At 27.8% G+C, this 14,292-nt stretch overlaps 1 protein-coding gene across 3 annotated transcripts in view; it reads left to right on the top strand.

Annotated features, from left to right (window-relative positions):
- Positions 1-2,785: 2,785 nt before the first annotated feature.
- LOC142326459 (uncharacterized) overlaps positions 2,786-14,292 on the top strand; it is a 65,013-nt gene continuing 53,506 nt past the window's right edge. The window contains exons 1-4 of one of the 3 annotated variants that reach the window (XM_075369006.1): positions 2,786-2,966; positions 6,098-6,351; positions 8,549-8,695; positions 10,607-10,840. In XM_075369006.1, the coding sequence (XP_075225121.1) occupies positions 2,957-2,966; positions 6,098-6,351; positions 8,549-8,695; positions 10,607-10,840 (645 nt within the window). In that variant the 5' untranslated portion in view covers positions 2,786-2,956. Of the gene's footprint in view, positions 2,967-3,135; positions 3,265-6,097; positions 6,352-8,548; positions 8,696-10,606; positions 10,841-14,292 lie in introns of those variants that run through there. The other 2 variants (XM_075369008.1, XM_075369009.1) reach the window with 2 other exon arrangements.

Below are 14,292 nucleotides of genomic sequence, written 5' to 3'. Positions count from 1 at the left end.
GGATTTTACCAGAGTAATCACAACTTTATTTTACTCTTTTTATCTATTTTTGTACAATAATATCGTTTTTTTTCTCCGCGCATAGGTCTTCAAGGACCACGCAAATATCAAATCATTTCATGTAGTTTATTTCCTTTTCTTCCAGAAGTTCCTCATTCTTTCGACTATTTAGGTCCTCTTTCTTCAGTCCATTCTCCTTCGTTGAGTTTTATCTTTTTACCTACAGGAACCTTTAATTAAAAAATGTTGAGGTACAAGTTAATTCCCGTTGACCGGATGACGTTTTTACCATCAGAATGATATTTTATTTGTAGTATAATTGTTAAGAAATAAAAATTTAATAAACAAATTTGGACCCTATTATACTCTTGCTCGACAGCATATTGAATTTTTAATGACGACCACAACTTGAAAAACAAAAGTATCAGAAGTTATAAAAAATTCAAAACGTTTTATAAACTCTAACCGAATGTATTTAAGTTTAACGGGAACTTTTTTAAAAAAAGAAAATGTTCCATGTCATCTACGCTAATAGGTGATACAGTTGGATTTTTAAACTTTAAGATTAAAGTTTGAAAATATTGATATTTTAAGTACTGGTTTCGTTCAGCCCCATTGTTTTCTTTTGTTGTTAATATTTTATTTATTAAAGTTATTATTTACTTCAATAAGTTGGCCCGATTTAGTGGTGTTATGCAACAAAGAAAAAAAAGTATAGTTTACTGAAAAAAAAAAAAAAAAGGTTCGATGGGATCGAAATCAGGCTGAAGTTGAATATATATATAGACAAATGTTTGCGCTAAATTTCAAATTTTGATCAACTGTTTCGAGATACTCGTATAAAGCTAAAACTGTTTAGAAATAATGTTGAATATCCCTCACCTCTAAATTCTATTAACTAATCGATTCTTCGATGACCACTATACAAGAGTCAAAATTAAATTAATTTTGTCCAAAATTTAATGTCATCGATTATATAGAAATCTTTATAGCAATTTTCGAAAAATTTACGTTGAGCCAGTCCGAAAATAATAATCAGAATGCAGGTTTATATACATACATACATGTTCCGGAAATTTTTATAGCTTTTTTTTTTTGTTTTTTTTTGGTTTCTTTATAACTTTTTTAAAGAAACCTCAAGAAATTTGATAATAATATATCTCTTACGAGAATATAAGTAATCTTGTTATGTCATCCAAATTCTGTTTGTTAATTTTAATTTATATCTACTATTTTAATTATATTTTCATGAAATTTTACTTAATAAGTACAATTATTTATAACAATTAAACATTACATGATTACGCCGTACCTGTGCAAGTAATCGTGTAGCAAAAAATAATAATTTTGGATCAAAATTATTTTAACTTGTAACAAACTAAATTAATCAGTTTGCTTTATAAATATATAATAGTAATAATTATTAGATTACCACTATGTAGCTTATTCCAAAGTGTATATTAATTACGGTTAATTAAGTAACTGGTTATTCGAAATGTTACTGGTTCAGTTTGATCCGGATGAACGAGGTTAAAATATAACTACAAATTTATTATAACGTCTTAGTTACTCTTTTCTAGTTAGTTTTGTTCTTACGGATTTATAACTTGTAGGCTACTGGAAAAATGATCAAAATGAAACGATTTGAAGATCAATTTGGAGCTGATGATCTGAATCAATCGATGATAAGCCTTCTTATCAGTGAAGATAACGGTAACATCAAAGTCTCAAAAAATATTTGGAAACAAAAATATTACTATTTTGAAAATTTGTGGTTAATATTCTTTAAAAAGTATTATTTTTCGTTATTCATTGGACGAGTGATTTTTTTATGTTATAGAATAACATAACATTACATTTTTTACGAATAAGTTACTATATATTTAAGAATAAGTACCCGATAAAGATAAAATATACACATGTAAATCGCCCAATTTCTTACAAGTCTTCTTTGAAAGAAAATCGATATTTTGTTAGTATGGTGGGCGCTGTAACATTCATACCTGTTTGTAAGAATCGCAAGCCATCTGCCGGCAATCACAGAAACTAAACTTATATCGTATCTATATTCCTCAACGCGTGTTATCTTGCAATAACCCGTACTCGGCTGACCTGAAGAAACCTTTTTTTTTTGTCAGCTATTTAGATGGTTTGATACATTTGTCGATTCGCTGCTTAATGTATAATATCAAAATATTTTCTATATCCTAAATTATCTCTTTCATCATATATTCTAATTCTTAATTCTCCATTTCTCCTTAATTCTTTATCTTATTCACATTTGCCCTTCCGACGAAATTAGCTAACCGTGTGTGTCTAGCTAACTTCTAGGCCTAGTTCTTCTTTTATAAGACTGTAATAAAAGTTTTTCATCTATTCTTCTGCTTTTTTTGTTTTAAGACGAATAAAGCAGCTACTACTCCCTTCCAATCTTTTTATTTAATATTGCATAGGTTAAAATATTAAAATCTAACCAAGTTCTAACGGATATTGAAAAAAACATTTAAAAGATGTTTTCAATTGAAAATTTCTTTATTTTACGGTGTACGACATATTCTTCCTAATAAAATTTTATTACTGCATTTCCTGTTCGCGGTTTTTTTTTTAATGTCTATACAATTCTACGAAAGATTATGTTTTTCGTTTTCTCTTTCAGCTTACCATGATAATGAAATATTAACTATAATACATCACACCACTTTCTTATATAAAACTATAGATTTAGCGTGACATTGTTATTGTATATCATTTTGTCACTGATTCGTCAGAGGTTATATTGTAAACACGTAACACACACACATATCTATATATATATATATATATGATATCAGTCAGCTGTTACTACAGCCTGTGCGGCGATTGTTTATATTGTTGTGGTTATGTTTGTATTTAAGTAGTTGAGTAACAGCTAATTTATTTGTTAATATACGTGAACGTTTTATCTTGCCGACCTATTATGGAATTATGTATGTATTATTCACATATCGACTTATGTATTACTCAAGAAATGTATAACATTTAATTACATTCTGGACGTAAAGATTGCCTTGATCGTTGGCTGTTTTACATAACCTATTTACTTGTTTGTCCGATTATTCGTCCTGTGTTAATTATGTGCAGTAGTTTTACTATATATTTTAGGTTAATTGTATGATTTTTGTGTGTATTTTGTTAACCATTACGTTTTGTTATTTAGTGGCTATTTCAGCAGAATAATCTGAGATTATATTTCATTTGATGTTAATGTACTCGTTTCCATGATGTGTATGTTTATTTACAGTCGCTCATATTTATAAAGTAATTTGTGAATTGTCATGTGTACATTTATATTTTACATTACACTGCCAAAAAAAACAAATTTTTGTACCATTCTTAAACTATTATTCTAAAAATAATATAATTAAAATAATATAAATTATATTATACTTAATTGTTAACAGTTATACTTAAAAATTTGTAAACTGATTAACAATTTAATATAAGTAGACTCCCTAAGTATTTTTTCAAAGAAGCCTCAAGGTGGTGAGGCTCTTGTGTCATATAACTTAATGTATTAAATAACTTAAGTATAAAAGACCCAACTTGATTACAGTAATTGTATGTACTGGATATTGCAGCACATCTTATATTTTGTGTATTGCACATTAAGATGTTCTCTAATATTTGTGGATGAAAACTTACAAAATTTGAAATATAAAGTGAATGTAGAGTTATTATTTTTAGGTATTTTAATAATTGTATGTAAGGGACTAGAAATTTTGTGATTTATAATTTGTATTACACTTTTTCTAATTTTGACTGCACTGAACACATCTGCAGAATCAATAAACTAAAGAACTCATTCTTTTAGACAATTTTTTCTTACAGCCTTTCCAATTAACATTACAATGTTAATAAAACCTGAATATTTGACGCATCAAATCGTAAAGTTGAATTCGTAAAGTTCTAGATTTAAATGGGTTCAGTGTTAAAAGATTTTTGTTAACTTGTTACAGATAAGATATGTAGATAAATTTACATCTGTAAGAATTTTCTTATAACATCATTGTGTATGTTAAAAATAAGAGTAGGCTAACAAACTCCACAATGAAAGTATATACCCCTTAAGAATAACATTTACTTCATCAATTAGTTGAAGTTGACAAGTTCCATTCATTCATCAGGTAATAATTTCAATTGTAAATATTTAACTTCCAAAATGTAGCTTTTCAATGCCATATTCAAATGAAAATATTTTAGCAATGACTAGAAATGAGTGGAACCTATTGGCCAAATTGAGTATAATTTTTTTGTTATGTTAAGTAATAATATTTTGAAATTATGATATAACCTCCTTTTTCATAACTTCCTCTTAAAAAGTGTATTTTCACATTAAAGATGAAATATATATTTAATTTTGTTGATATTTGTTTATGTTCTTTCATTTTGGGTTGATTGCAAGTTTTAAAGAAAGCCTAATGCTTAGTCTGTATATCTAGTTCATTTGTATGCGGGGACTAACATGCAGTTAAAAAGTATGGTGTGATTTTTTAAATTATGCTTTCACTGTAAGTGATAAAGAGTGCTATTTGTTTTCACTATTGTTAAATGTGAGTGTATTTAAGTTGTCAAATGTGTTTTTTCTTGTATTACATTCAGATTTTACTTCAATTATGCTGTTTTTGTTAATGTATTTTGTGATGTAATTGTGCCACTGAGGCGTTGTATATTGTAAAATTTCTTTCATTTATCATCTTTTTTGTGGGATAGGTTATATGTGATTGGCTTTTAAATGTTTATTGGTGATTTCCAGTTCACTATTTTAGCTCATTTGTATCTTGTGTTAAATGTGAACTTTGATCTACATGGTGTGATTTTCAAAATTAAAGGAAGTGTTCCATGAATGTATTGGGGTAATGCAGATTATTTTAAGGTCTTTCCCATGAGGCTCTATTCATCGGTTGTAAATGCTATGAATATATAAAATAAGTTTATTATTCCGATAACAATGCATTATTTAGATCTTGGCAGAAATATGTTCACTTAATTATATGATAAAAAATAGATGCGATTAAAGTCAATATAAATTGAAAATAAAATCACGTGAAAATATTAAATATAAAAAATAACTACAAAATAATTCACTATTCAGAAAGTGTTATTGAAAATTATTTAAGCATATATATTTATCTACCTGTTTTAACTGAATGCAGAAAATTCAGTTATATATATTTAATTTTTTTATTTTTAATTGGTATTATTTAAAAATTTTAAACTATATTTTAAATAAATTTGTTTTTCAGAAGAATTCTGTTGTCTGGTTTGGTAGATATTATTATTTCATGAGAATAAGTGATCATTCTCCTTAGCAAAGATTGCTCATTAATTAATATATGGGCAAGTTAATATTTGTAATGTTCTAAATATTAGTCTATATGATTCATACTTATGGGCGTGAAATTGTTATCTGACGGCCATTTTTTGTACCTTAAAAACTCATTCTGATTTTTTGAGGGAGTCACAATAGATGATACGCTTTAGATTGAAGTATATGTAAGCATAATAAATATATTTAATGATGATGACAAGGTTAGTAATTTATTAAGGCGCTTCAAAGCAGAGCAATACAGTGGTTGGTTCTGAAAATTTTGCTTTATGAGCAACAGAGATATTATTCTTATCCTTAATAGAAAGTTCTATTCACCTGGTCAGAAATGTTATATCCATGTGAGAATGTTACTACCTGTCTTATTTTATAGTGTGAGTGATCTTGTACATTTTTGGGTACTTTTAATTTAGTTACTTTTAGAATGGGATGTATTTAAACATTTATTTAACTTACTTTTTTGAAAGCCAAAAATATTCTATTGGAAGTTTTGTTTAATATTTAATAATTTCATAATGTTTTATAATATTTTTTTAAATGGTTGTGCATCTTTTTTGATTTTTTGAAACAGTTCTTTCTTATATAGTTGGGAAGCTCTGGAAACAGTTTTTGTTTTGTTCACTTGATTAATTTTTATCCTCTTACTTGTAATTTAAAAAGAGACTCGGTGAAGTACCACTGAATAATTATGACATCAAAGTATCATTAATTCTTTATTTAATATTATTTCAGATTGTTGCAGTATATGTGGAGAGGATCATGAAACCGAATCGTGTATTTTGCTTACCTCCATTCAGATTATTAATGATACATTTACATTATCAAGAGCTAGATTGACGTTGCCACAAGATTTACTGGTCAATGACAGGGTGGATGGCTCCACTGCTGTAATTGCTAAAAGTACATTGAAGGCTGGTGTTAGGTTTGGGCCATTTAAAGCTAAGACATCAAGTACTCTCAGTCCAAATATTGATTTTCCTCTTAAGGTGAATTTATTGTTTGAATTAAAATTACTACTAATTTGTGAAGATCTGTTACTATGTAGTTATCTGCCAACCTCCATAGCAAAGTAGTAGCCTTTCATCCAGAGAGTCCTGTGTTTGAATCCAAGTCAGGCATTAGACTTTTCATACACTATAAAATTTCCATTTCATATTCCCACACACAAGCTTAAATTTAATGTGATGAATCAGAAAAAAACCTTATCATGATACAGTTTCTATAAATTAACATGAATTTTTGTTTTTCATTCACATATTAGTATTTTATTCATTGTGTGATATTTAAAATCACCAGAATTGTCAGGAATGATTTTTCTTATAAGATATCTTTAAAATTATCTTTGTTATTAAATCTATTTAGTATCCATTATAGATAGTTTGTAAGTAAAAATTTTATGTAAAAAAAAAAATCAAAGAACTGTTCCTAGTAATTTAAAGCTTCCTTCTTGATTTTTAGTCAAAAAATAATATCATGCTTAGACACTAACTTTGTTAATGAAACTACTGGCTTTCATTTGGGATATGATTTGTTACTTATTCTACTCGACAAAAAGTGGCTGATTCACCCGAATTCCCTCTATCTTTCTGAAGTACTTTAACTAGCACAGTTTTCTATTATTTATAAACACCCTTGGTTGAAACTTTCCTGAACATTCTGTCAGATGTAGTTTCTGAATTAACTGCTATAGTGCTAGCACTTTTTTTTCGGTGTGCTAGTCAGTCACCTGGTCCACCTAACCAGGATCTACAAACCTAAACAGTAAGCCTAAAAGCCTCACTGTCATGTAATAGGATCAAGGCTAGGAACAGAGGGGGTGGTGACTGGAAGCGTCACAAGGTGGGTGTCTTTCCTACGGGGTTGGGATGCCATGTAATAGGATAAAGTCTGGTGACTGATTAGCAGAGTTATGTGCACTGGGGTGTTGGGAACAATGTATAATGGTCCTTTTGTAACAACATATAAAGATTCTTTTTACATGTGAATTTATTTTTTTACTGGTTGAATGCACTTTTATGTTTTTTTTATTGTGCATTAAAAATAAATTTAGTTTAGGTGAATTTATTGTATTCTGTGTGTTAAAGTTATTTGCATTATGCATAACATTTTCTCTCTCTATAATTTTTGTCTTTATCACTTACTTTTGTTACTAAGTTAATTAAACATGGGTGTCTACCGGTCTAGTTATGATAATCTGCTACAGGCTTCTTTTTTTTCTTTGATTGATCAAATACTTCTTTATTTTGAGACTTTGGCTTTACTGTTGTAATTTTTACCCTACCATAAATCTCTTTACTTTTCATGGGCATTTTTAAAAAAATGTCTTTCTAATTTGGTCATTTATATTTTATATTAGCAGATCGCCTTATTATTTGGAAGGTTTTCTTATTTGTTGTAATCTGCTTTTGATGTCTCTCCCTTGTAATTACCTGTCACTTTCATGGAGACAAAGTCTTTCAATTTCTTTATTAGAATTGTTTTAATACATTCACTGTAAGAAAAATTAATAAAAAAACTATTTTCACCATTAGTTTGGGAGATCAGTGAATCAAGATTTCAGAGTGTTTTTTGCAGACATTTTAAGTTGTATGGGCTATAATTCTTGTTTCTACATTTTCAATAGATTGAAAAATAGATCAAACAGCATAAAATCACTTTTAACAGAAAAAGATTAAAGCTTTGTTTTGAGATTTAAAAAAATGTTTTTCGGTGATATTATTGAAAATTACATGTTTCAATTTTGTTTTTATGAAGTTTTTGATGATTATTGAAGAAGTTAACTAAAAGTACTCTAAAGAATTATTTTCATAAAGTAAAAAAATTAGAATTAAATGTACATTTTGATAATTAAAAACATTCATCCAAGTTATCTTTTTTTGATGAACTGTTGAGCATAACTTATTCTTTATATAGAGCATAAAATAAGTATGGAAATTGAATAAAATTATTTTCAAATCCAACAGGGCACTGCTTCCAGCCATACTTTTAAAATGCTATGTAGCTTATCACTTCTAAAAATCAAGCTTTTCCAACAATGAAATATTCATTCCAATTTATTGAAAGAAAAGTTTTTAAAATTTCAAAAACTTTAAAATACAGTCAAACATTTTAGTATTAATGATGTAGATTATTGTTTGCCCATCAATTAGATACTTTTAATTTAGTTTTGCCATTTTTTGTTAGCTGTTTAATGTTGAAGCTGTGTGGGATGGTGATCATATTGTATACACTGATGTGTACTTGGAGACTGATGATGAAGATAATTGTAACTGGATGTGCTTGGTCAGTGCTGCCTCTTCTGTTGATGAACAGAACATGTTCTGCTTTCAGGTAAGTAAAAGCAAATGAAAGAAAAACATAATTGTACAAGGTATTGTAAGGTATTTTTCAAGTATCCTTTACATTGAATACTGCAAGGTTTCAGACACTTGTATTTACTTGCTTGTTTGTGATGATCAAGTAAAGCTAACAAATTTTGACATTTTAAAAAATGGATAAACTTGAAGTTTGAGTTGTTCATACTTGAACAGAGTATGAAAGTAAAGTTATACTTTGTTTAAAGGATTAATCCTGACGGACATACCAAAAATACTAGATTCCACGTTAAAAGGATTCTTTCTCTTGCTTTTCGACAGTAAAGGAGTGGGTTGATGAATTTAAATGTTGTACTTAGTTGAACGTTAATGATGTTTTAAAATTGTTTTCCTTGCTTAAAACAGCAGTAAATAAACATGATTACATTATTAGAGTAATTTGCAGCCAGCAACTAATAATTTCTTCTGACGATGTCAAAATTTATGTAACATTAATAGATATTGTCAAGAGAACCTAATTGGTTATAACTTATGAGGAAGGATGAAAAAGTATACGAAGTTGTATTAAATAATTTTCCTATTCTACATCTGAAGAAATTAAATGCGACTAAATAGAAAAGCAAGGCCATAAAGTTCATGGTTTAATAATTATACTTGTCATTGTGAAACAAAAAGATCCTTTTAATGTTTCTAAATACTAAAACTGCAGTATAATAATTAAAAATTAAAAATATTAAAAACAAACTTATGTTTTTGTTCAACATTTTTAAATATTAATTTCTAACGTCACTGTAAAAATTAATGAATACGAATAAAATTTTTCAGGGATACGACAAGCCTTTTTATTTAAATATGCACATGCTTACATACAGCCTAATAAAATTGATCAACTCTTGTGGTATACGAATTACTTTGCATCTGGCAAACTAAAAATCAAGAAATGGAATGAAATATGCTGTAAGTTCTCTGTCATTTGAAACTTCAATATAAAAATGGCTACTAACTTCCCACAGTTTCATCACCAGAATAGTATAATCCCAAACTATTTAAACCGATGTAAATTAGTTTTACTCTAATGCTATGAAAATAAGATGAAACGTACAATTAAATTAAATCAAAATAGATGAAAATTCTTACAAAATGGGAAACTTATCAACCACAAACTTCCCATCAATAATATTGTTAAGGAAATTTTTACAGATATATATTTTTTCTTAGATTAAAATGTCATAAAATTTTAAACTGATCTGTTTGAATACAGTAAAAGTAAAATAGTAAACATGAAACAGTATTTTGGTAAAATATGAAAATTAAAAAATATATATACTATGTAAAATATAAAATACTATGTAAAACTATAAATAGTAAAAAGTATTAACAATGAAAAAATTCAAGTTTTTTGAGAAATGATTAAAAAACCAATAACAGTAACTAATATAAATATTTAATTTATCTGTGTGTATGACAGTGAGAATGTAAGTTTTTTTAACGTGTGGTGTGATTTGTGCTATTTTTAAATCACTCTTTTTTAGGTTTTATATCTTTTATTCGTTGTTTTTTGGAAATCAGGATATTTAGCTGGGAAAAATATAAATTCTTCAAAATATAAAAAAATAAGTATAGTAGATAATAAAATTTAAATTATTAAATTTATAGTAAATTCATCTGTCTTCTATAGTATCTTCTTTTTTCTGTACAGTTTCTTATAGTTTCCTTTGTTATATTTTCTGCATTATTAGGAAGCGATAACAGTTATACTTCATTCCTCTTTTTCAGAGGAATTTTTCCATAGTCTTCTCATATTTAACCTCCATAATTGTGTTGTGGTTCAAATACTCTTGATATGTTTACATATTAGTAGTTGAATGATGATCATTGATGAAAACATTTTCTAGCCTGAGTCTTATTTTTTCTTTTACATAAACAGATGAGGAGAGAGTTATATTATTTAGTAATAAAGGACATTGATGTTGGTGATGAATTAAAAGTGTGGTATGCTCCATATTATGCTAAACAAATGTGCTCTACAACACTGGATCCATCTTGGAATTTAAAAAAATTGTCCATGGCACGGCCATCGTCACCAGTTATTGTTAATCATAATGATGGTATTAATGGTGCAGCCACTGATACGTACGAGCCTTCGAATGATCACTTAGAGGTATAAATATATTTAATACTTTAAAAAATTGTAAATATATAATTTTATAAATAAATTGCATGTATTGTATCATATAAATTTATTTTTACTGATTATTTTGATAAGCACAATAAGATTTTATAAAATGACTTACTTTCTGAATACTTAGAATTATGCTACTAGAAGATCTTTTTGGATATGTGATGCAATTCATTCTTCAGTGGTGGTGCTGATATTTATGGCTTTTACGTGTATTCAAATAGATTTTTTACTTTTGCTGTGTTTGTTTAATATGTTGTTTTTGGCAGATTCAGTACGATTAAAAATTTAATATTAAATGCTTTTACATGTTCAATTTAAAGTTATCACATTGCGGTTAATATCTTTGTACGCACGTCCAGTTTTTATTTCATAACTTTTATATTTTTCACGGTCATCAACAAATTAGTGCTTCAACTTACAGTTCACTGTAGAATATTAGCACAAAAAACCACTTAACTTCTTTGATAGCATCATATCAAAAGTAACTAAGAAGCTTGCTTCAAAATATATTGAAAACTTACAGCAATTGAACACTTAGCTACAAAACATTTAATCACTCCTCATTGTACAAACATGTAGTTTTTAATCCATAATATATTATCTAATATTTAAGCCTTCCTCTCATTTATCAAAAGAATCCCATAAAAAGAAGCATCACAAGAAAAATATCATTAAGACAAGGAATTCAGTAACAACTCAGAAGCTATCTTATTTACACTTCTCTTAAGTAGAACTGAACCTAACTATAAAACACAAATTTGTCAGGCTCAAATAAAATTTTATCGGAATTTATACATATTGAGTATAGGGGCTGTAAATTGAAATGGTTTGTAAGATTTCTTTTATAGCAGTACGCTAAGGTGACCTACCAGAATGTCAACTCAGGATATGTAAGTCCAAAACAGGACTTTGTCAAGGAACACTTTCCAGCATACTACTTTTTAATACATATGTTATAAGTACATCTTACTATAACTATATTTTAATATATAACTATCGGCAATAAAAAAATCACTGAAAATAAATTGAACAAAGCCTTAAACTTAGTCGTTGTCTATTACTACATTAAAGACAATTTTTTCTATTGGTACTTACTCTTAAACATAAAAAAATCTGATGTGAACACCACATGCTTCCTTTTACGCCTATTAAATTACATATATACATTTTTAAAAGTACTAACATTTTATTTCACTAATAACTTCTGATTTTTTCATATTTTTTTTTTTTAATTGTTATTATTGTATTATTTATTGTAAAAAATATTTGTACAATCAGAGGTTAAAAATTATTAATAAATCAATATATTTAAATTAAAAAAATGTTAAAAAAAGGAAATGAAGTCTGATTCAAACCTTGTAAGATTCTGATTCTTGTAAGATCCAAATATTTCATTAATTAAAATTTTATTTGGCTATAACTCTGAAACCAATGAAAATAAGTATCACTTATGATATATCATTGAATAAGCTTTTAATGAGGGCTTATTACTGCAGTTAAGAAAAAGTCCAAAATCCAAATGTTTTGGATTTCGGGCTTTTTTGGATACTTTTGGTCCACTCAATTGCAGTCAAAAGGGGAAATGCACAACTAGATGTTCTTTCTAACAGTCTTAAATCCTAAATTTCAACATTCTATGGCTAATTGTTTTTAAGTTATGTGAATACATACATACATACAGACGTCACGCTGAAATTAGTCAAAATGGATATTTTCATTGAAATCTGAAAACTGAAATTCTTCGCAATTACAAAAAGATGGTCTCTTTTGATCTCTTGTTAATTATTGTGCATATAACTATAAATAAATATTGTGCATAACTGCATACCTAACAAAATAGCTATAACTTTCAAATCACCACATATGTTCCAGCTATGTTTTTATAATTTATTTTTTCAAGAATGTCTTTCATCACATTGTATGTCTCTTTCAAATTAATACCATCAGCGATTGGTATCGAAGGATATTTGTTAAGTTGTGTAGTAGAACCAATTTTAAACTATATTTGGACGAATCTATGAGAAGGTGCCAGTCCTCAGGTTTATGAACTTAAGTGCAACATAAGCTCATCAATATTTGTGCAATAAATCAAATTATTTTCATCAATGAAGTACTGAGAAAGTTCTTTTTGTCGGCTTTGAAAGCCCAAAATTTTTGTACATTTTTGAAGTAAATTCCAACCTTGCAGTCTTGATCCTAATAGTTAAGCCTGATTTTTTGATAAATTTAAATTCCCAACCAAGTCATTGTGATATAAGATCTTGTGATATAAGATCTTGTGATATAAGATTTGGATTATTGGAAGATAATTCAAAATCAAAGTCATTGTTGTCTTCTTCAGTACTGCCTGTTTCTTCACCACTGCTTTCGAAACATACATTCACAGGGGGCTCAGGAACTGGAATAATTTCACTGTGAGGTACATTCACTGTGAGAGTCAGGCAGATTGAAATGAAGGTTTATTTTACGGTATGTTTAAATTTTTTAGAAATTCCAGACATGCTTGTTACTTGTTAAAGAAAAGTAACAATTGGTTACATGAGCCTTTTGTTTATACCAAACCATAGGTACAACAAATGGCAAAGCCTTCCATGTACTTTGCAGCCATCCTCTTAAATATACAGAAAAATTAGTGCATACTATATGAGGAGCCTGCGTCTTATCCTGATCATCAATTTTATGCTGAAAGTACAAAAGATGTATTTTTTTAATTAAGGTGTAGTGTTTTTTCTATTTGATTTTGAGAAAAACTCACCCCATACATAACAAAAGGCATCCACATCATTTACACAATTTCAAGGCATTATGACACTGCACTTTTAACTAACTTAAGACATCAATAAGACTGAACAAAATCAATTCATTCTAAATTCAGTGCGTAATACAAACATCACAGCTGTGTTTTCAGCTACATATTTTGACCTGCACAGACATAATTAATTTTGTCCATGAAGGCTCACTCTTCAATATTAGATATGATATCATAATATGTGATTATGATATGATTTAATTCTTTGCCTAGTATTGTCTATTTATAGCTTAAAAATTATGTTAACAAAGTTAAACAATAAAATATGAGCCAACTAAATACAATATAGGAGGTTCAAATGCTAACTATATGTTGAAAAATGAAAAAAATCCTGTAATTAAAATTAAAAATGTTCAAAAATGCAGGGTGATAGAAAGATTCTGAGTTCATATTCGTTTTCAGCATCAAAAAACAGATTAAAATCATGTCTCGTATGTTAGGAAACAATAATTATGTTATCATTGTAATCAATGTAAATCAAAATAAAATTACTTTTCCTGTCATTTAACGATATTGAACATTAACTGTTAATATAATCATGCAGCTCTTCATTTTCCAGAGCTTTGATAAAAAATGCCAAGTTGGTATACTTTATTTGGAAACCAAATCTTAGCATTATTCA

The sequence above is a fragment of the Lycorma delicatula genome, chromosome 6, assembly GCF_047948215.1.
Source record: "Lycorma delicatula isolate Av1 chromosome 6, ASM4794821v1, whole genome shotgun sequence".
Classification (NCBI taxonomy): Eukaryota; Metazoa; Arthropoda; class Insecta; order Hemiptera; family Fulgoridae; genus Lycorma; species Lycorma delicatula.
The sequence above is the reverse complement of the archived record's forward strand: the minus strand, read 5'-3'. Positions and strand labels throughout refer to the sequence as shown.